The 25,385-nt window shown below is 33.8% G+C and overlaps 1 protein-coding gene across 2 annotated transcripts in view; it reads right to left on the reverse strand.

Annotated features, from left to right (window-relative positions):
- The window catches only part of LOC121371332 (reticulon-1-A-like), a 36,571-nt gene extending 11,186 nt beyond the window's left edge, over window positions 1-25,385 (reverse strand). Inside the window, exons 1-3 of one of the 2 annotated variants that reach the window (XM_041497142.1) lie at window positions 24,797-25,385; window positions 16,052-16,081; window positions 9,907-9,939 (exon numbers count right to left, since the gene is read on the reverse strand). In XM_041497142.1, the coding sequence (XP_041353076.1) occupies window positions 9,907-9,939; window positions 16,052-16,081; window positions 24,797-25,250 (517 nt within the window). In that variant the 5' untranslated portion in view covers window positions 25,251-25,385. The remainder of the gene's footprint in view (window positions 1-9,906; window positions 9,940-16,051; window positions 16,082-24,796) is intronic. The other variant, XM_041497143.1, reaches the window with a different exon arrangement.

Here is a 25,385-nt window from a genome sequence, read left to right on the forward strand (position 1 = left end):
GCGATAGTTGTGTACATTTGACTAAAGTCACAAGTTATTTAGCATGCACATCAAAAGGTGCAAGCCTTTACTGTTTACATTTGCAGACATTTATCTTTGAATGTCAAGAGTGAAAAGATAGATCTCGTAATTGAAAACAGTTTAGTCTTGCAAGTAAGAACAAAGGAAATAGGCTCATCAAGTTGTGCACTGCTATTTGTTGTAAAGGTTAAACTTAACACGTGTTTTGTCCAAAAAAATAAAATTGCTTCGTAACATTCTAACCACAACATTAAAATTATTTGTGGCAATTTAAATTGTAAGAAAGTTTTTAATTTTTGAACTAAAATTACTTATGCAATGTTAATTACTTTTACAGTGTTAATTATGATATCTGCATTTAATTTTAAAGATATTTAACTTACATACAAATGTAAGGTTTTATATTGTTACAGGTTAAATGGTATTTTAGTATTTTTCAACACCAAACAAAAATGCATGTAAAATAATAATGAATAACTACATTTTATTTCATGCTATTATTATTTTTTGTCCATGTAACATGTACACCGTATGTCATAAAGTAAAATTTTGCATACTTCTAAAACCCAAAGTCATGGTTTTAACATTTAAAAAATTCAGAAAAATCCAAAGGCAAAAAAATAAATTATTAATTAGCTCTACATTATTAAAAAAAAAAAAAAAAAAACAACAACTTTAAGAGTCTTTTTATATAGCTTTGCATCATACCTCTTATTAGTTCCCCCATCAAAAAAAAAACCACTATTGAATTTTTTTTTAATATTATTAAAAAAAAATATATATATATATATATATATATAATAGACTACTTTAATTTTTACAGATTTCTAGATGTATTTGTACACTGGACTAAAGTACTAATCAAAATTATACCCAGGTGATTTTCCAGTCTTATATATTATTTATGAAAATCCCTGGAATAAAAACCATAAAAATATGTCAGTATTATCATGACCTGTTACGGTATTCAAACAACCGGTACAAAAAATGATTATAAATGACCTGTTGTAGATAGAAATATGAGATGTATTTACAATTTTACTGCAAAACATATGTAATTTGAAACAGACTATAACACCCAAGTTGCTATTGATAGTACCTGTCCTTTCCAATACAATGAAGTTCAATATACTGCTTTGTCAGATTAAGATTTGAACAAATTATTTATTAGCACATTGATTATAGGTCTATGGATACAACAGAAGTCATTTTTTGTTAGCAAATTTATATAATTATTTTAGTTATTTGATTTAATATGCTGGACTGCTATGTATTCTTACACTTAGTACTTGTGATTTCACCTGTCAGGCCCCTGTGTGTGCTGTAACCTCACTGTGGTGCAGGGGTGTAACATTCTCTTTGAGAATGGCCAATACAGCACAAAATTGAAGTTTTGAGTAAAATTCAGTATCTGTAAAATTCTGTGATATTTGTGTTTTTGCACAGTTCTTTACACTGTTTTTGTTTAAGTCTTGAATTTTTATATTGATGTTGATCATCACTTTATTTATTTGCATTACCATAGTTTGACACCCAATAGCCGATGTATTTTTCATGCTGGGGTGTCGTTAAACATTCATACATTCATACATTCATTCATTCATTCATTCATTCATTATTTGTTTGCATTACCACAGTTTGACACCCAATAGCCGATGTATTTTTCGTGCTGGGGTGTCGTTAAACATTCATTCATTCATCGTCATTATCACCTGTCAGGTGAAATCAATATCAACCTGGGTGTTATAGTATGTTTCAAATTACATATGTTTTGCAGTAAAATTGTAAATACATCTCATATTTCTATCTATAAAAGGTCATTTATTGTCATTTTTTGTACCGGTTATTTGAATACCATAACAGGCCATAATAATACTGACACATTTTTATGGTTTTTATTCCAGGGATTTTCATAAATAATATTTAAGACTGGAAAATCACCTGGGTATAATTTTGATTAGTACTTTAGTAAGGGGCTGTCCACAATTTTCAACATTTTCACGAGCATACAAACCGTAAGCGCGGGGGGTGTGGTGGTAAAGGGGCCAGCGTAAACTTTTTTTTAAAATGAAAAATGTTGATCAACATTTTTCATTTGGGGATGTACACTTTTAGGGGAGAGGGGGTGGTCAAAAGTGTACGGTTTGTCGAAAATTATGGACGGTCCCTAACATTGTTTTGCTTATTTCTATCACTGATATACATATACATTTGTCCTTAGACTACATATATTTAAAAAATAATAATTAAAGTAATAATATTGTTCATAATTTATAAACCGAGTAAGATTACACAAACTGAGCAGAGATTATAATTAATCAAACAGTTGAGTACATGTCAGCAAAAAAATAAAATGTACACACATGTATTGAGACCTTTTATTTATACAGTGTCCTAATTATTATTTTAATACGAAGATCATGATAACTGTTCCTAGTGACTCTTTAACTTATGACCTTCGCATGAACTAGGACAGTGACTGGTCACACTGTGCCCTGCCTGAGGTGTTAATATAATAAGATTCTATTTTTATGATCTAATTTATCAATCCTATAAATAACTGACTGAATAGAATGCATTGCAGTGGTCTTACCTGTCTATAAATAAGACCCATCTATAAATAAGACCGTATGTCCTAATAAATGTAAGTGGTCTACAAATAACTAAATAAAATGTGTTGAGTGTGTCGTTAAATAAAACATTTTCTTCCTTCCTTGTAAAATTTAATAAATACTATACCACCCTGTCTCCTATGTTAGATAGGTTTCAGGACAAATCAAGTAATTACAATACAGTTTACTGTATGCTGATTTTTTGTTGTGGGATCTCCAAGTTTTTGGTTGTAGCAGTGCAAAATAAAGAATCATGAATTTAATTGTTTAATTCGCACAATCCAATCTAAAACTTTGTATCAAGAGTATTTATAAACTTGACTTATAAAATACCAATCAGCATGGGTAGGGAATGTTGAAACATTTTACATTAGTTTAAAGCCGCACACCCTAGTTCCATCCAGCGAAAATAAATTATAATTTGGTTAATCTACAAAACTGTAACACACTTAGATCACGTTTTTATCAAATGGAGTGAAAAAGCGGTTTATATCGATAAATACCATGGGAATCCCCATGTCCCAATTGCTTGAAATAATTTTGAAAGTTAGTATTCTGATGTCACCGGTAGAAGCACAACAATGCCTACGTCACGACAAATTTCACAGACTTGGGGTGCGTTCGTTTCACCTCTCCTGGACATGTTCCAATTGTTCTGTCCTGGTTGTATCCCCTCTCCAGATATCGTAAGACTTAGCAAAATTATTGGTTTTAAGGGTTTGTAACGTTTTGTATTGAGACACTTACTTGTCTGAACTTTATTGTTACTGAAAATGTTCACGAACTGTGAAGAAAAATCTCACAAATGAACAACAACAAATCGGATGTTGATTGCGCGAACCGTGCACGAGAAAACAAACCGAACCAAAATGATAACGGTCACGTGATATACCAACGTCTGTGACATTAAAAATAGATTGGACCTCGCTTGCTTAACGGTTTTTTCTCGACAACACGTTTTGTGAAAAAAATGCAAAAAATGCATTTCGTGGTTTTACAAACATCAGGATTACCAAAAAGCACATCAGGTGAATGGAAATGTGTATTCTAAATAATAAAATGTAAGTAAAGTGCAATTTTATTTGTGAAAAATGGGGTTTAATAGCGAAAAACAACGCCGTAATGGTTAACAAATAAACGTAACTAGGGTGTGTCCCTTTAAAACTTGCTAAATATAACAAGGTCAAAGTAAAAGATGTTGTTTTTTCCACAACAGGCAGATACAAAATTTAATCTGCATTAAATAGTATTAACTGTAATACAGACAGCCCTTGAAATAAGTCACGACCAATAAATCAGGTCATGTATCGATTATGTCTTTATCAAGTTCTTGTTTACAATGCATAATTTTTACAATTTTCTTAGATAATGGGGCTTACTGCAACTCATAATACCAAATCAAAATAATGTTTTTAGTTACATTTATCATATGGTCTAAAAATCCTTAATGGCACCATTTAATTGCATTAGCATCTCATGGGAATTAAATGGGTCTTATTAACAGATCTGTCAACCTTTAGTCAAGAGAAAGCAGGTGGTGTGTGTTGAAAAAGCAGGAGATTTTGTCAAAAAACAGGAGATTTTTTAACTTCACACAATTTAACCCAAAATCGCAAGGTTGTTGTAAACATTATTACAATAAGTTATATGAACACTACATAATGTCATATATACTTGTTAACCTTAGATCTTGGCTTTAAAAAATAAATAAAAAAATGTGTGTATATATTTCTTTTTAAAGTTTAAATATTGTTATGATTTAATAAATATTTTTTTAAAACATCTCTTTTATCCAAAAATGTTAAGAACATTAACAAGAAATTAAAAAAATTAATTAGTACATTTACAGCATTACACTTACAGGTTACGTTACATCATCATTTGTGGCTAGTGTACCCAAATTGAAGTACCCAAGACAAATTTATATAAATCTTATAAATTAATATTCAGTTTTTACTATAATGAGGAACAGTGGCGTGGTACTTATTTAAAATCATTATAATGATGCAATAAACATTGTATTCCCATTAATCATAAGTAAAACCTCATTACGGACATTGTGTGAAATATACCGGAATTATACCCATTTTCGTGGATAACTTTATATCAAACACATTTATTAATTGTAAAAAAAAAATCTATTGAAGTATACCCTTGTTACCAACATTTTACTGCACAAACATACAAAATTAACTGACACAAGTATGTTTATATAATGTAGCTAATTGGTCTTTTCTTTGTCTTATGACATGTGATTTTAACATTGTGTGTATTGCTGTCAACTCTGGGCCAGAGTCTGGCACTTCAGATCTGTCATAGCTACTTCCTTTATGTTATTTTGGCAAAAGGGGATCGATATTTTTTTTATGCCTACAAAAATGTCATTTAACAGGAGAAATTGTCTCCTGCACAGGTTGTGAGGAGATTTGATGAAATACCAGGAGACTCCTGCTGAATCCAGGAGGGCTGACAGGTCTGCTTATTAAACATAAATAAAAAGGCATGACATTTACTGATCGAAAAATTTGATATTAAGTATGATCAAACTGGTTATGACTGAGAAATATCACGTAACTTGTTAATCGATTACTTTGACTACTGCTTATTTTCAGGCCATAGTAAACTGAAATCTCACTGCCACCACTGAGGATACACGTCAACTAGCCTGTATGGGGTGGGATGTATCTTTAATTATTTCCTCACAGACAGAACAGCACCCACTGGATTGAAAATTAACCCAATGGGTCTAGTAACAGGGACGATCATATGTCAACTACCACACCTCAACCAAATGCTACGCTACTGAACCACATCCCAGAATCCACAACATGCAAATACTGGAAACCCAGGCATAAAACAGTACCACAAGACACATCTGGAATGTTGAGTGAACTCAGCACTAATACCACATAACTTTTAGGCAGAGGTAGTATCATTATTTCTAAAGGGCAAAGGCCGAAGAAGAAAATTTCTTTTCCATTAATCAATACCTGGGTGTAAAGAGCAAGCTATATCCTCTTCCATTGTTAGGTTATGTATCAAATCAGCAAGCCATATGCCTGATTTCTAACACATGGCCTATTCCCAGGGATATAAATATAAATGCATAAGGCAGAAGCTGTCCGTTAAAGCTATAGAACACAGTTTTAACTACAGGCTATATTCATATCTTACATAGAGCTCAAAAGTTTGACACAGTTTCACAACTGCATTAACTTATCTAAATGACTGTCATGTGATATTTTGTAACTATTGAAATTTAAAATTCAAAACTTTTAAAAACATTTGGTAGACAGGGATTTGACAGTTACAAATGTGATTACCAAAAAAAAAAAAAAAAATTAAAAATTAAAAATTATTTATGTATCTGTATTTTCCTTTAAATTGTCCACAAATCCATTGTAAATTAATGTATAAAAAATTTAATATAATGCATTGAACAATTAAATCACTACCGTAATTAATATGACAGTTTGAGAAAACAGAGTAGTTTTATTTTTAATTCTGAATATATCAATGTTAAGTTATGTATACAGGGTTCATAGCCTTAAAGACCCAACAAATTCAAGACTTCCAAAGACTTTTACCTGCCATTTCCAAAGACTTTTACACAGCAGTCAAAGACAATAGAATGTGATAAAAATACCAAAGCAGTTAGTTTACGTTGCTGTCCATGGCAAAAAATTGCAGCTTTTTTTACATGCATCATGACAGATTAAACCTTGTAACTGGAAAATATCAAATGCATGCAGCTGTAAAAGATATCAGCATTGCTTTGGCTTTTATTACAATTCAAAGACATAAAAAAAATATATTCAAATTCAAAGACTTTCAAGGAATATCTAAATTTAATTATTTAGAATGGTTCATTTCTTATCGTTTTAAAAAATCATGAACAAAAACTTCTTTTTTCTGTTTTTTTTTTTTTTTTTTTTTTTTTTGCAGTTCACAAGTTCATTCTGGTTCAATGATTTGTTTTTATAAAATATATCAAGTACAGTAAAAATCCATTACAAATAGTCATTATTGTTATTTGTGATTTCTATTAGAATACTAAAGGGAATTGCAGAAAACAGCTTTTCAGAAACATGTATGATACACCAATTGAATTTTACTACAGTAAAGTACTTATAACGAACCTGCTTAGAACAAACTACTGGACTGAACGAACTGATCGCAAAGTCATGTTTTATCTCCCTATACAGTAATAACCAACTTGTACAAATGTGTACAATGAACTACTGCTATAACAAACTAACTATCATGGTCCCTTCCAGTTCGTTATAAGAGTATTTTATTGTATGTATACATTTTTAACATCAACATTTTTTAAAAACTCATTAATCTCTAAATGTTAAAATATGTAAATTTTCAATTACAAACTACATGTACCATACATGTCATATTATCATGTTCTTTTCTTTCTTTTACATTAAATGAAACTACAGATAAGTTACTCAAGACTTTTCTGAGGAAGTGAACCAGACTGCAATGTAGCTTCCATGCCATTACCTTTTTGTAACCCTACCACCACACATTCCAGGTGGACTATTTGCTATGCAATGACTAACACTAACACTAACACTAACACACACACAACACACACACACACACACACACAATCAACCAGATATATTGCAAACAAAAGAGTCATACTAAAGAATGAGTGATCACATTACTGTAGCATTAAACTAGAAAATCTATGTAATATAAATTTTTCACAATAATATTAAATAAAATGTAGTAAACAGATAAAACAAAAGCAGCATAGACCAAAGCCAGTTTACCAAAGCCAGATCACATTCACAGCCCCTGATGTATAAAAAAGAATGAAAATGTAAACACCAGTTGAAAACATTCACCAAGAAGCATTTTGCACTTAACAGATTTACCTACATACTATCCTGTGTGATAATATATATAAAAGATCCATTGCTGCTAATTGGAAATACCCCTGCCTGCCACCAACCCTGGTCGAGCTGCTGGTACTTTCTTGCACTTGCCAGCGCCCACCTCCTACCCACCCCAAACCCTTTTCCTGTCCTGAACGGAGGAGCCAGCTTAGGCCGCCACTTTCGCCCATGACAGACATGCACTACAACAGCTTGTTCTAAATGTGCACGTTAAACCCTGTGACCTGACTTGACCTGATTGGACAGAGTAGCCCACTGAGTGGCAGTCACAGGTTTTCTCTCATTATATATGTGATCCGTAACCATATGCCGACACGTATGATACAACTGTAATTAGTAAGTGCATTATTAAATAAACCATTTTCTTCCTTTTCTATTCCACTTAGTACAATATTTATGTACTGGTACATAAATTTCCACATTTTGAATTGAACACAAACCCACTAGATACCAGCTGCCCATCCGATGATATATTCACTTTGCGGTTTTGGCAAGTTAGCAAACTCCACTGTTGTGTTGTTGTGGACAACGAAACTGTCCTTAGTCAAAACAGGGCACAATCACAGACCAGGTAATTTCATAAAAATCAAGTAGGATGCAGATCAGAGGTAGAGCAGCAATACTAAATGTGCTTTGTTGTATAGTCAATACATCAGTGGCCCCACTGGCTTGTCCTCATCCCTATCCTCATACTATTCTCCAAACAGGTACCCAACTGGTATATTAAATGACTTGCTATGTTCTGTCTGTGGGAAGGGCACTTAAATGTATATTTGGGGACAATAGGTTTTTTTTAAAACTATTTTTTATGTTAACACACATTGATATTGATCATTATACAATTTGATGATTTGTGCTTAGCAAATATTCCCAAATATTCATAGTCAGGGATTCTGCCAGAGAGTAAAATGGGTATGGCACCATACCCAATTTTTTTTAATTTTTTTAAGTTAACCATTTGACAAAATTCATTACTCTTATCATTATTGTATGATTTTCTTAACCCTAACCCTAAAGTTAACCCATTTTCTTTCTGGGGGAGGGCCCCCACACCCCGTTGACTTGTGGTTGCATTCAATTCCGCAGCACTATACCCAAAAATTTCTTTCTGGCAGAAACACTGATAGTCCTACAAGTTTTCAAAATGGACAAAAATACAGAAATGAAAAATAATGGTTTTAATAACAACCCAACATATTTTAAACTCAGGTTATTATGGTACAGGTTTAACATATGGAACCTACGACACTAGGTTTATATAGGTAATGGTATTTTAAATATAGACTTCTCTTGGCCCTTTCAGACCATGCCATTTAAGGGGAGCTATAACTTGCTCCCCATAACTTAACCAGATCAGTTCAAGGAGAGTAAATTTTAGCTCCACTTATTATATGAATTGGTATGGTATCAATATTGTAATATCCTAAATGGCCCTCACCCCTCATCATTTAAATTAGGGCAGCAATTAATATTCTCAATATTTTTTATATGTAAACATTGCCAAATTCTAGATTTTTTTTTTTTTTTTAAAGTTCTTAACCTGCGTAAGATTTAGAAATTTTATATAGTTTTATCTACATCTCTATTTTGACATTAACACATGACCCTCTGGATAATTACCATAAATATGCTATGTACTATAATGAAAGCAAATATAGTTTTGTTGAACAAAGAAAGCTTTGTGTTGGCAATTACATCTATCTTAATATGTGATGAACAACAGACATGTACATATATTGATATGGAAGGCAACATCAGATACAAACAGTGCATAATAAATAATAGGACTTTAAAGCTGTTACTTCAAGTTTTATAAATATTTTAAGTGTTACAAATAGATTGGCCAGTTATGTTTTCTTCTTCTGGTTTGTTTATGCTGGCTATAATCTTAAATCTAGATTAGAAGGAAATACACTGGGAGCAAATAATGAAAGACCGAGTGTTCTGCTCCTGAACAGCTACAATGCATAAAACAAATACTAGTATGCTGACAAGACTTGTGTTCTACAGAGGAAGTAACCGTGGTCATGTTTGTGTTTGTGTTTGTATTAGTAGAAGATGTAACAGGACAGGAAGGCCAGACTGCAGTGTTACTATTTACACAGCAGTTTCTCTGTTGTTGACAGTGAGCCATAAACATCTATAAGTTGTGAGTAAACAAGCAATGTATGGTCTGAAAAATGCCTTCAAATTCTTAAAATAGTTGGAACATAAAATAGAACTCTACAACAATAAAATATACTGCTTAATATTGTGTACATCAGTTTTGACAAAGATGCCATACAAATGTCTTTGAAATGTGATCTATGAAACAAACACAAAGCTACCATGCAAAATGAATGAACACGGTTACCACTTACAGCCACACAAAACCTCCACAGTGGTAGATTTCACTGTTAAGAGAAAAATTAATAAAAGGATATGACAAAAACTAAAAACAGGAAATTACATACATGAATTAGAAAAAACTATTAATATAAAATACACAATCACACATTCGAATAAATTATTAATATAAAATAGGCAAACAGTGTTTGTAAACAATAAACCTAAGAAAATTAAAAGTACCAATTTACAAAAAAAAGAGTTAATTTTACATATTAATTTAAAAAGAATAAGACAATGCATGCAAACTTTCAGATAATTTGAGGAAATATATTTCATAATTCTAAAACTGTTAACACAAACAAAAGTGTATTTTCAGTCTTCTTAAATTAGTTCCTAAATTAAAAATCAAGTATCTGGAAAAAAAGAGATGTTTATTTTGTTTAACACCACCACTAGAGCACATTGATTTATTAATCATCGGCTATTGGACGTCAAACATATGGTCATTTTGACACAGAGGAAATTGCTACATTTTTTCATTAGTAGCAAAGGATCTTTTATATGCACCATCCCAGGATAGCACATACCATGGTCTTTGATATACCAGTCGTGGTGCACTGGCTGTGACGAGAAATAGCCCAATGGGCCCACCGACAGGGATTGATCTCAGACCGACAGCGCATCTAGCGAGTGCTTTACCACTGGGCTACGTCCCGCTCCTATCAAGTATCTCATGCATTAATCAAATTCTATTAAACAAATATTAAAGTACATAAGTCTCATTACACATTTTAAGGAATATATGTGCAATAATTCCAGTAAAATTACAATTATACACAATGAACAAATATTAGCTAATATAATCAATTTCAGATCTTACTGACTACTCAAATGTTAGGTCTCCATCAGAAGTCAAAGGTTTTTGAATATTCAGATGGTCTTCATCTGACCAATCAAAGAACCAATGACATAAAACTGGCAGTAGCTGACCCCCTTTTAAATGATTGTTCACAACAAAAGGCCACTGAGACACAAAATGGAGAGCAATGTAGAGTAGCAGTAAGATTTGATTTTAATCAGATTGCTATATTACTATTACTTCAAATACATGAATTCCACATAAACAAGAAAATCAAATGAAACCTTATTTATTATCCACAATAAACTGTTAGTGTTACATAAATACATTACTTGAATCTATCATCATGTTTCTGGATTTTATTGAAATAAGTTTTTGGTAGCATATCCACAAAATAATGGACTGAAAATCTGTTACCCATTATTGTTGCATAATCCACCAAGATTATGGAAAAAAAATTTATGATGACTTCTGATAACAAATGGGAACAGAACAAATAAAGTGTTTCCAATAAACATTTTAAATCCTGAGGCCCCATCTTTGTGGCATGTGCCATAACAATATTACATTCATGGCATTAAGTGATCAAAAAGACATGCTTATATGGTTTGTAAACATTATTTCTGATGTTATAGTAAATGATGAGACAAAAAAAAACCCCACCACTACTGTAATTTGATTCTTGTAATACCATTACACAATTTACAGGGGAATTACTACATATGTATGTAACATTGTGGTCATATTCTGACAACCAGTAACTGGCCTAGTGCATTGTTTTCATGACAAGTACAATCATACTTATGTCTGTTAGTAAATTACGGTTAATTAATAATATATATATAATCACACTTATGTAAGCAGGGAACCTTTGGTTCATTATCACGTCACAATTCACTATGGAAGTTTTAGAGATCACTACACAATTTGAAAACATTAAACAGTAGTTGCTTAACCATTTTTAATTGACTGGAAATGTCACTAATCAAAATTTTAAAACAAAATGTTTCCTGGTAAGCAGAGTTTCTGCCAGAGGGTAAAACGGGGGTATGGCGTCATACCCAAAATGTTTTTGTTTTTTTTGGTGTTTTTTTAAGTTAACCTTTAACAAAATTAATTACTCTAATCCTTACTGTATGATTTTCTTAACCATAACTCTAAACGTAACCCATTTTCTTTCTGGGGGAGGCCCCCCATACTCCATGTTGACTGTAGTTGCATTCAATTCCATAGCGCCATACCCCAAAATTTCTTTCTGGCACAAACACTGGTAATAACCATAAAAGTTCATGGAACACATTTGGAAATTGTATTATATTGACATGATACAATTCTTTGATCAGGGCACAATATTTCATGTAAACTGCCATTCTGTTAATGTGGCAGTTATGCCATTTTAAAGAAATGTGAACTGCCAAATGGTTGTCGTGAACCGTTTCATTTTAAAATTAAAAGTTGTAAACTATTCCAGACAAGAATACGATTTTATTGAAAAGTCAGTCTTTTTAAAATACATTTGGAATGTCAATGTACATAGAACCACTGTAAACATGTAATTAGGATTGGGCAACTCACTGATTATCCAAATATAATGCATAGAATGCATAGAACAAGTGAAAATCATATAAATTATATTCTAATTCCCTAATTTTTTTTAATACAGTTCCATTTTGATGTATATTGGCTGCTCCAATTTCCAATCTAGGTCATATCAAAAACACACTATTAGCCCTCAGTCGAAGCCATTAAGAACACCACTTGTGTAACCATATATAGTTGTGCTATGAACTTAAAAACTGCAACAGAACATGTACATTTAATCTGCTGTTTTGTGACTAATGAGGTATTTTGTTATGCTATGCCATGTATTAATAACTCTAGATAAATAAATGTAAGATTAAAGACGCTTTCATGATATAATTTAAAAGAAGACAAGCTTATATTGTATTGGTAGTAATTAGTTATTCTCAAACAACTATGAATGTCTTCTTTGATGCTCAAATAATTTCTTACTAAAGAAGTCCAAGGAATATATGCTGACTGGTAGTTTTTTCTCAAGCAATCAGCTGAAAAATACCAATTTGATACCTACTGGCAAAGTATGTAGCAGTCATTTTTCGCCTGTATCAAATGTCAAGATCTGCCACCAGGTAACACTGAGTGGAATTCACTCAATGCTGAATTATAAATGTCAGGAAGTAAGGTGAGAAATAATCAGCAACAAATATATAGGCTTTACATGAAGAAGAAAAAAGTAGAGGAAAAACTTTAATAAAGATACAATACTTTACTAACATCATTAATTCTGCATCAAGATTACATTATGAGAAGAAAGCAGAGTTGTTTGATTTAAATCATTTGATAATCACTGCAAAAAAAAAAAAAATCATGCATTTCGATTTTTTTTATATTTTTTTAATTATGTTTCATTTGATTTTTATGATTATTGCATTTATTTTTATTGATTATTTTGTAAACATGTGATTTATCAATTAACTTGCAATACAAAAAATGAAGTGTTATTTAAAATAGATTGTTACTTATGCTAAATAATAATTTTTACATATATTTATAATTGAATTGCAATTAGATTTCAACACCATGTAGTCTTAACAAGTCATACTGATCAGTGACAATTCCCCCAAATCTATGGTTGGGATGATCCTGGGAGATCAACACAATAGAAGGTGTCAAGTGAAGCCATTCTGCTTCAATGTGGTAAATTGGACGAATTTGGGGATGCTCTAGAGTCAGATGTGACTTGAAGTCACTGACTTCACATGTCAAATCACCTTATATAGCCAAGTACTTAAACATTAACTCAATAATCCTCATTTGCCTCATTTCTAGATGTTCGAGGTATTTCCTTTCAGAATGCAGTAAAACTTCCAAATTGTGTATTTAATAGGGAGCAAGTATTCAATTCAGAAGCTCCAAATTAAATTATAAAAAAAAAAAAATCAAATAAATCTGAGTTAAATTTTAAAAATCATGTTTTTTTATTTAAAAAAAAAAAATCATGATTTTTTTCAACCCTGGAAGAAAGAAAACTTAACAAATAAAAAATGGCAGAGACAGAACCATTAGTGGTATGAAAAAATTACATATAATGATCAGTTCTAGTCACAGGGTTTAAGCAGGATCTCCAAAATTAAAAGCAATTTCGTAAATTTGGCCAGAAGATCTTAGTATTTAAAATTTAAAATTCAATTAGCCAACCAAAATTAAAAACTTCTAATAAATTTATTTTATATCTTTAGTGCACCTTTTAATGTGTTAACGGCTGAGTGGTTTCAAATAATCTCCAAACCTGTGAAATAGAAATTTAACGTGCTAAAACCACCCACAAAATAGCAGGCTATTTTTGGGAGACAGATATATGTACAGGCGGATAAAAATACATCTTGCATAAATCAATATTCTTGACACAACGGGTATACTTCTAACAGGGGTGAAAGGTAGCCAAAAGAGTATTGTTTGCGATGTTTGACAATTGAGAACAACCCATTATTATTTTATTATTTATCTACGTATACTCAACAATGAAAGTTTAGCTAATGTTAAAAGAAATGGCATAACATTCATAAATTAACCTATTTTTATCAATTAGTATTCAAATCTGAAATGTTTACCATTTACAAACAACATAAACTCATCAACCTTTGCCGTAACACAACAGGAGGACCTGGTTTTCTTTTACGTTTATTCAACCATGGCAAATTTAGACGTCATAAAAGATATTTGCTAAACTTTTGTTGTTGAGCATATGTTCCAATAATAGAAAAACATTTAAACACATAATTTCCTTAATTTTGCTCTTAGGTAACCTACTGCTATGCTAGAATATAGATACGGCCCAACAATATCAAGTTTGTTTTGCTTTATATGTACATATATATATGAAATTTTAAAAGAAATTCATTTATTTTATCTTGTTTATACTAGTACTGTCATCAGTCAAAAGTGCATTATGTACACTGTGGTTTAATAAATAACAATAATGAACCATCAACGCATACCAATACCAATCTCTATGCCATACACTGGTGTGATAATAATATATCAATAATCTACGGTACACAGAACAGCAACATGTATCATGACCTCATGTAACAAACAAATCAATTTCATGATGCTGTGGAAGCACATCACTCATCAATACAATTCCTGAACCAAAAAAATCAATACAGCTTTGTCCTCAGACTACAGATCCAAACGTATTATGTATTCTAATCATCTAAGTAAGGTTTAAGCAGTCTTCAGCCAATCTGAATTAAAGACGAATTAAGTAATATATTTCATAAATGATTTGCCCAAAATTTTGACAAGAAGTTTAATCGGGTTATTTTAGTTCTATTGTATAAGACAATCAATTGGGTAAGCTAAGAATAACCTGATTTTATCAAACAAAGCAGAAGGGATCAGGGAAAAAAAATGTGTGTCACCTCAGAACATTCAGTACATCACCGACAATAGAAGAACCATCATATAAAAAATTTCTTAGCAAATTTGTTTAATAAAAACATCTTGGTTAAGGCTGTTGTTCACAGGCTTACCTGACTCAACTGGGTTCATATACACTTATTATCAATTGAATTCCATGATTTTTCAACACCAATTTCCATGGGGTTTTTTTCCAGTAATCATAAAAATCATTTTATAATGTTTTGATGCAATTTGTTGCTACTCTCATGGTCTTTTACATGGGAAAAAAGTAAGTTCAACCAATTTTCATTATTTTCAATGACCCAAATTAAAATTTAGATCGCGTTTACAGGATTGAAAAATGACATTTGCTAATTTCACAACTTTCCAGGATTTTCATGATTTGTATGAACCCTGTATACACCGCATAATCAAATAAGTATCGGTGAGGATACACCATACACTAAGGCAATGCCTTTTATAGGTTCTCCTAAAAAAAAGTATACCTTTTTTAAATAACACCTAAGCTAACAAAATTGCAAGGCTCCTAGATTATGGTAGCTACACACCCATGGCTAGTGATATTCAATGGTGGGCTAGTAAATAAATACTGTTGCCATGCCAGACAGCTAGTGAATTTTTTTTGTCATTAAATTGTCATCAGTGTTAGACTCTTAAGTTTAAACATGTCCTGACACAAATTGCAGATTAATTAAATTTCATCAAGACTATTGAACATCCACATTAAATGCAACCAGAGATTATCTATGTCAATGCCTTTAAATGGATATGAATATTCAAACATTACTTTTTGCCACGGTGAAAAAACAACAATAAAAAAACAGTCATCATAATTATGAAAATGAAAGTATGTACTTGCAGGCCTAACTCACCTCTTGGGTCAATATTTTTCAGCCAAGCATCTGAAAAAAAAGAAGATATACAGATTATCCCTTCAATTGAAATATTATTTGTGGGATCAGTTTACACACACAATGATTTCTGCCAGAGGGTAAAACTGATATGGCGCCATACTCAAACTTTTTTTTTTTTAAGTTAACCGTTTGACAAAATTAATTACTCATTACTGTATGATTTTAACCCTAGCCCTAACATTCCAGTCCAAGCTAATGATGAGAACGGACGTAGTCTCGTGCTCTCTTGAGTTACCCGCCCACCTGGGGGAACCCATAGCTTCTTATGGAAACCTTTTCGAGTATTGCGTCGCGTACACCGGGTCACGGGCATTGGTGTACGGCGAACCGGTGCAACAGAAGAAGAGGAGGTGGAAGAAGAGGAAACGTGCGCCAGGGGCGGCCAAACTCGGTGGCTCAACCACAGGCGACGGCCCCTTCTGCGACGCCACCACCAACCCGACCGGACAAGTCAACGAAGCGGACAGAGCCTGCTCAGGCTGCCATCGTTGATCTGCCAGAGGCGGTTCTAAACACAGCAATGTGCGAAGATCCGCCACGGTACCACCCACTTGCTCCGATCTTCGTGATTCCAGTGACGCCACCGACACCACGGAAGGGCCCTGTTGAGTCGCAGGCCCGATCAGTTGCCGTTGCGAAGAGGAAGGCAACTGCTCAATAGAGCGAGCAACAAGACAAGCCACACCCTCCTCTTAGTCGACCGCCGCAACCCGACATGAGACAAGCCAAATAGTGGTCACTACAGGCTGGTAAACTTCATCAGTGCCATCAAGCTTGTCAAGTACAACAAAGAGGACATCAGGCAGCTCTTCATCGTTCCGAAGCACAAGTTATACCAGCTGCTTCCAACAAACCGTGCAGAGGGGGACTTTGCATTACACAAAGTAATGCTAGAGGGCGATTCACCAGCCTTGTGTGTTACCGTCTGACGGTCAGGCGTCTACCATCAAGGGCTACTGCTATCCAACATGGACAACCCGACGATTTATCGGATTTTTAAAATCATTTCAGGAAAAGATTATGAAGCCATCACCAGGACAGTAGCGGCCTCCGTCTACCGGCAGTACAACCCCAACCTCGACTTCACAAACTTCATAGGGACACCATAGACGGCGACCTTTCCAACAACCTTTCTTCCAGATTTAGGACTTGGTTGGACTTTAAACTTTTGGCTCCAGTTCTAAAATTTATGGGGTTTTTTTTTTTTATAAATAGTCCAACACACTTTAATTTAATTTTTGGGGTCTTAACTTTTTTCCAGACATGAAGATTATTATCCACATTTGGTTTTAGGTCTCTGACCTTTTTCTAAATTTTATAGCAAATTCCGCCCACCTCCAACTTACCTCCCCACCCCCTTCAAACGGCCTTAACAAGGCCACTCACGTGGACATATAGATCGGACTTTTAATCTTTAGACCTTCGTTCAAAATTTTATGTCGAAATTACTTCTTTTTTAAAAAATATTATTAAATAGTCCGATCCTTTCTTCTTTCTCTTATTAATTTTTGGACTGTCCTTCTAAAATGCTCCAAATTATATAAATATTCGGCCTAGCAGTCAATTCTTTTTATTTTTGGCTTGTAACTTTTTTCTTTCTTTCTTTTTCAAATTCTATTAAATTGTTTTACTAATTGCTATTTTCAAAATTCTGCCCATTTTCAACTCTACCCCCCCCCCCCCCCTCATCCCAAGTCAGGCCACCAATCTTATCAGAGGTCGGACTCAGGATGGGCGTGTTCGAAACCCTAGTGGTATATGGACACATTAAACTAGCTATCTATCTATCCTAGCCCTAAACGTAACCCATTTTCTTTCTGGGGGAGGCCCCCCATACCCTCTGTGGACGTGTTACATTCATATCCATAGCCCCTGCATGTGCTGTAACCTCACCGTGGTGCAGGGATGTAACATTCTCTTTGAGAATGGCCAATACAGCACAAAATTGAAGTTTTGAGTAAAATTCAATATCCGTAAAATTCTGTGATATTTGTGTTTTTGCAGTTCTTTACACTGTTTTTGCAGTTCTTTACACTGTTTTTGTTTAAGTCTTGAATTTTTATATTGATGTTAATCAACACTTTATTTATTTGCATTACCATAGTTTGACACCCAATAGCCGATGTATTTTTCGTGCTGGGGCGTCGTTAAACATTCATTCATTCATTCATATCCATAGCGCCATACCCTAAAAATGTCTTTCTGGCAGAAACATTATATTATCTATATCTATATATCTATACCCTCTGTTGACTTGCTACATTCATATCCATAGTGCCATACCCAAAAATGTCTTTCTGGCAGAAACACTATTTATCTATATCTATATACCAGGCCTTTCCCCAGGATTTTTTTAAGGCGCTTACATATATAGCATCATTATAACACAAAAATCAAGCCAAAAGTAGTGGGTTGAAAACAGTTAAGTGTTTGCCTTCAATCCATCAAATCATGTTGGAGTTGTTTTTGTGAGTTTTTTTTTTGGGGGGGGGGGGGGGGGGGATTAAAACTTTAAAAAAAAAATAACCCATCAATTCCCCACCCCCAACAATTTCATAATTTGCGCCATCTTGTTGCTGTTGATTTCAGTGTCGTGTTAAATGCTTGTCACCTCACAGTTTAACAAATACATATCTAGCATTATCTAACAAATATGATTATTGTAAACTAATTCAGTGTACGTTTAACTGCAATTTGTATAAATACTGCATGTTCATTTCCTGCGATCGCGATCTCAGTGCGTGCTCTCGACCATAGGTACAAAATTAACAAAGACAAAGGAAATAACGAAACTGCAGTTAGGTATTCATTGATGCAAACAACTATTGTTTTTCTACACATTTACATCAAGATTTACTTCTGTGTAATCGTATTGTTCATGTCCGCAACGATGTTGTCAGCTGACTCTGAAGCGTGACGTATATTACACCGAGAGCTTTTCTCAGTTCAGCCAACGAACGTTCTTCCTAACGTTCGCGAACTATTTGATTGGTGTCCGTCGTGTCCATTTGGTTTAACGTGAAGCGCACAAACCAGTGTAGCGAACGTTTTGTTTTCGCTCGGTCTGGCTGAACTCAGCCCTTGGGATAGCCGACATGTCTTTGCCCTGAACTGGCATGTGTATTCAAATTGACATCAGTATCGTTTTTGTTTTTATTACTTTGGTTCAAAGAGTTTTACAAAATTAAAATAATGGTGACATGTTTTACTCAAGAATTTCACCTTCAAAGATGTTTATTCAATTAATAGGTATTTTCTTTGATTTGTCTTGATGCGTAATTCCCAAGCATACAGACATTATTACAACAAGCAGTTATCTGGCGGATTAGTAGTAGCCGATCACCTGTACCACGTGACCAGCACAAGCCCGCCGACAATTAAAACGGTGCAATCAATGGACCTCAAAGTGAACATCTAAAGAATTGCAGATACCAAATGGAAGTGTGATAATGTGTGGTGAATGACGTTACGGATCACAGCTCCATGTTTTGTATACATGTTACAAATTAAGCCGACACGGTCCTGCAGTTAAGGCGCTTACCAGACATGAAGGCGCTTACTTGGCTGGCTAAGGGAGCACGGGCCGTGTCGGCTTATCGCTCTAGGGAAACCTCTGTATACAGGGGTGCACAAATCGGTTGTCCGCGCGCCCGGGACAACCAAAATATGTTGCGGGCAACCATTCTTTGTCAAACAGTTGCCCGGATGGGCAACCAAGAAAATCATAAAACAAGTAAAATGAAAAACAAAACTTCACGACACTCGGACAGTCACGGGCAATTCAAAAGTATCGAAACTGATAACTTGACTGACAGGCAATATAAATATCCACCCTAACGCTGCCATTCACTCAACGTCCACTGTGCATGACTTTGACGAGTTCAATGCAGACAGATACGTTTCAGAATGGTGGTTATTAGCAAAGGGCACAAGACATATGAAAGGCCACAGACTACACCAACAACCATCCAGTTCTGAGCAAAAAATTTGGCTAAGCCATTTTCTATCTTCCGATGTGAACAATCGGTTACATATTCTATCCGACACCTAACATATAATAATAATACTAAATATTAACAGGGATCTCGCGACTGGTAACGAGAAGCGGTGTCATCAAGAATTCAGCATAACAGTGTTTGCTTATTTTAATAATCAGTTATTAATTTTAACGGCAACATGTATGCAAGAAAAGTGTGAAAAATCTGTAGCGTGTTATTTTAACTCTGTAAAGTCTTTGAGCCAAAGTAATAAAAACGGACCGAAATTGCGTGTCAGTTTCAATACACATGCTAGTTCAGGGCCAAAGACGAGTAGGCTAGGACCGAGTTCAGCTAGACCGAGCAAAACAAAAACGTCCGCTAAACTGGTTTATGCGCTTCATGTTAACCCAATGTCCACGTCGGGAACCAATCACAACGTTGGCTGTTCTCAGTGTGCATATAGGTCACGCTTGACAGTCAGCCGAGACTGTTGCAGACATTAAACAATACAATTACACATAAGTAAATCTTGATGTAAATTTGTGAGAAAAAACCTCACCACCAAATAGTTGTTCGCATCAATGAATACTTAATTGTTGTTTCATTTGTTTATTTCCATTGTCTTTGTTAATTTCGCACTCATGCATTTCGCGATCGCGGGAAAGGAACATGCAGTATTTATACAAATTGCGGTTAAACGTACACTGAATACAATTAGTTAAAAATAATCATGATATTTGTTAGATAAAATATATAAATTTGTTGACTGTGAGGTGACATCTCAAAAGTTAGCTAGATTTTAAAAAGACCGTAAAATTTGAATTCATTATCTTTTTAATCAAAACCCTTTGACGTAAATGGATTGTAGTCATAATGTGAAGTCATCATTCTTACGTTATGTATTTTACAAGTTGAAATCAACAACAAGCATATAACACAACGCAGAAATCAACAAAATGGTGCAAATTACGAAATTGTTGGGGTGTGGAATAGATGGGTTACTTTAAAATACAATTAAAAACAGTTCAAACCAAAATAAAGATTGATATTTTACAGAAATAATGAGCACTGTTTAAAAAAAAAGAAGAGTATTGGCTCTCAGATTTTTATTAATGCCATAGGCCATAGAATTTGGGGGGTGTTTGCAGAGGGCATTGTCTTCCAACTGCATATCTCCCCTCACCCACTGAAAAATCAAAGTAGGCTAATATATTAACTGCCCCTATCCCTATTGCTGTCTTTGATTTTGATCAGGGGGGGAATTTTGTTATTCAGATGTATTCCAGTTTGTACATAATTAGCTGAAAAAGATGCATTTTTATATTCATATATAAATACTCTATACAGAACTACACAAAACAATTTTGGCTAAAACATTTTCATTATGGCAAATAAAAATCCCATTTGGCAAATTTGTGCACCCCTGATATATATATGAAATTCCATCGATTGTTTTTAAATCAGATGTTAGTTTGATGTCAAATAAGTATTTATACTAAGAACCAGCAGGTATGCAAGTTGTAATCACATCACAGTGATATTATTATAAAGTCTGGGAACATTTTGTTTAGTATTGTGTCGCTATTTCAGTATTTGCTATGCAAGTTTTAGATATCGCAACACAATTTTAAAATCTTAAACAGTAGTTACTGATGAAAACAAAATGTTCTCTGTAAGTAATAATGTTAAGTATTTGCTTTGTGATCAGTCACCAATAATCTATCGAATTTTTGTAAATCCATTTCTGCATCATTAACGGAAAAAAAACTTAGTTGAGCTGAATGAATGTTGGTATTATTATTATTATTATAAACCAGATGACCAATCAGATGCACTTCTCATCTATTCAAAAAAACTGGTCGCTTAGTTTAAAACTGAGCAGGTTAACTCGCCTCAAAGCACTCCAATATGACTCAATGCTTGGTTAACTCTTCCAAAGCCCACATACCTTGTGTTCCAATGTATTTACAAGCACTGAATTTAGGTTAAAAAAAATTAGGATTCCATCAGAATAGTAAAATGTGAGGGAATATAGACATTATGGGATTCTGTCACATAATCTTATACTTTTAGACACAAAATCTGGGATTTGCATACAGGGAACATTTTGTTCAGTATTGCACAATTCGCTACGCAAGAATTAAAGACCGCTACACAATTTTAAAATAGTAGTTGCTAATCAATTATCGATTGCCTAGAAATATCGCTAATAAAGATTTTGAAAACATAATGTTCTCTGGCTTAAGCATGGAATCGTGAAATATTTGCAACCTGATTTAGCACTCAAGATAGTAAAGTAAAATTTTTTAACTAGGCTAGTATAATCTTTTTCGTTGTTTTCGTCTTTTAATAATAACCAAAAGATGTGATGTCCATAACTTGGAATTATGACAGAAGACTATCATTTTACCATGATCTTACAGACCTCATCATCACGACTCTCCTGACACTAATTCAACAAGGTATTTTTAGCTCCACTTCTACGGTATCAATATGGTAATACTAATATGTTAAACCATACGACTCCACTCAGTTTTTTAAATTGGATTTGGGCGAGTTAACCACAAAGTCTACAACACACAACAATATGGTAACCAAGCTCCCCACCCCAGCTTTTTTTTGTTGCTTTTTTGAAAAGATAGGGTTCGAACTTAAGAATTTGTCTCCCACTGCAATTTTTTTTAAAGAAATGGCATGGGTGAATCAGCCCACCTATGGCAATTTTTTTTAAAGTGACATTTGCAGCAAATAAACATGACTGAACATTATTTTGTTGTATGTAGACATTAGGGGTGTAACGATACAGTAGAGTTGTGATACGATACGTGTCACGATATTCACCTCACGATATGATAAGTATCGCGATATTAAATTTACAATTAAAAAAATGCTGAATTGTTGGTCTAGAAAATAAATTCAGAATTATAATATGATGATTGCAAAGAAAACCACCATAAATGGTTCACAGCTGTGTTGAATTTTTTTTTTTTTTTAAATGATGTTTATGTGTTGAATTAAACCATCGGTCTTTTGCAGTTTTTTGCAAACATTTGATGTACTCAAGTCTGTTTTACGTTTCATATGATCAGGGGAGTTGAGCAATGATGGGTGATGGCGAGCAATGTGTGACGACATATTTGTTGTGTTACCAGAGGCAAATCTCGTATAATATTATTATATATTAATTAAAAAAAATTGATGATCACCCTACCCTCTAAACCTCCCTCAAAGTTCCCTTGGCATTCCATCTCATGTCACTGGAGCACGCCCTAAATGGGATTTTCTGGATCCGCCACTGGTTGCCATTTAATAAATTACAGACTTGCATGTCTGACACACTGTCTTATTTTGACACACTTTTCTAATAATAAATGAGAAACTTGAAAAAAAAACGTCATGGCAGACTTGTACTTCACAGATGGATTTTCAAATTCGTCTGCTAAGAACTCCTTAGCTTAGTAACATAGTAACTAGTTTAACGTGTCCATATACCACTAGGGTTTCGAACACGCCCATCCTGAGTCTGGCCTCCGATAGGATTGGGGGTCTGACTCGGGATAGGGATAACCTAACAAATACGGTCAATTTTGAATATTAACACCAAAAGTATAAAAAAGGAAAACATTGGGGTTAATAAAGTTTGACTGCATCCTTAAAGAGAAATATTAACATTCCAAACCTATATAAATTATTAATATAATATAATTTTGGTGCAAATTTAGATGGGCTGATCTAAAATTAATAATAATTATTGAACAGTATTCATTAAGCCCATGAGAGGTTAGAGGGAACTAAGAACTCCATTATTTACAAAGATGATGCGCATGTCAAATAATACTGATGAAGCGCCAGGTTCGAGCAAGCGATTGGCCAGAAATCTGGATATCAGCCAATCAAAATTAATTTAACTATATACAGCTGTGCGTGGACTGGTTTCCGATAATAGTAATTGGAATGGAAACTAAGGCAGGATATGCGGTTTGCTTATGGTCATATTGGACTTAAATTTGACAAAACGTACATTTATTTTTAAATAAATCGATACCAGTACTTTAAATGACAAATATTGATTTTTAAAAACTGTAAGTATCGACACGATAGTGTATGTATCGTGAATCGTATCGTAGAGAGAAATATCAGGACATGTCGACTTACCGATAAATCATTACATCCCTAGTAGACATATTTAAAATGTGCAAATGTTAAATATTGGCAGGTGTATACATTGTCCCATTGTTGAGCTCTACCGATAATGCTCTCTACCTACGGCAACTTATATCTAACCATCGCTAAGTTTGAGCCCTGAAAAGGAATGCTGGTCAACTCGCCCATAACTTTATTTTTCATAAATAATTGTGACGAAATTAAATATGGACGTCTACAACTTTGGTGTCATTTTATTTATTAATATTACAGTGAAATAATATTCAACAATATTTAATGCACATTACTGCTTACATTAATTTTATATTTAATTAATAAAACAGTAATGATACGAGTTGACTAAACAGCGTGGGGCGAGTTGACCTACTCCCCTGAAAAGATATAATTAGGGATATATTATTTTGAAGTCAGAAATGTATTAGTTTTAATATAGTTCAATGATTTATTATCTCAACTTCTTTGACAAATGTGAATTAATTTCAGTGCATTTAAAAATTAAAAGTTCTGCTGTTAAATTCTAATCTAGATACAGAGGCAAGTTTCATGCCTAAAATTTTACCTTTAGGTTTAACTTCTTTAGGTTCTGTGTCATCTTTTGATTCAGTTTTCTCAACAAAGTCTATTAACTCTGGGGTGACTGGTGGGGTAGGTTCTTGGGTTGTCGAAGGTGGGATATATGATGATTCGGGGATTGAGGGTGAAACTTGTTCCTGGGGATCAGATTCAGCCTGAATAGGTTTAGAAAGCGGCGGAGCGGATGACTCGTCACCAAATGAGATTAGAGGATCAACCAGCGGTTCAGCTTCCGACGCACCAGCAACATATAGGTCTTCTTCGGCTTTTTCTTCCCCGGGCATCGATGACGACGTGACTTCTTCATCTTGATCGACAAAATCACCGTGTCCATCTCCAGCATCGGACTTCGGTCTATCCACCTGCTCGAAGTCATCGCTGCTCAAATTGTTGCTTTCTGACGGACTGTCCATAGCACGTTCTGAAGGAAAATCCGTCATGTTTATCTCTTAGTAATGTAGCGAATAAAAATCAGTGCAGTAATAGCTTTTTTCAAATACAACCAGCTGTTTTGGAATGAAAATACAACCTGTTTTACAACATTAACATGGCCGACAACCCTGACGTAATTTCTG

This window comes from Gigantopelta aegis, chromosome 4 (assembly GCF_016097555.1).
Source record: "Gigantopelta aegis isolate Gae_Host chromosome 4, Gae_host_genome, whole genome shotgun sequence".
NCBI lineage: Eukaryota > Metazoa > Mollusca > Gastropoda > Neomphalida > Peltospiridae > Gigantopelta > Gigantopelta aegis.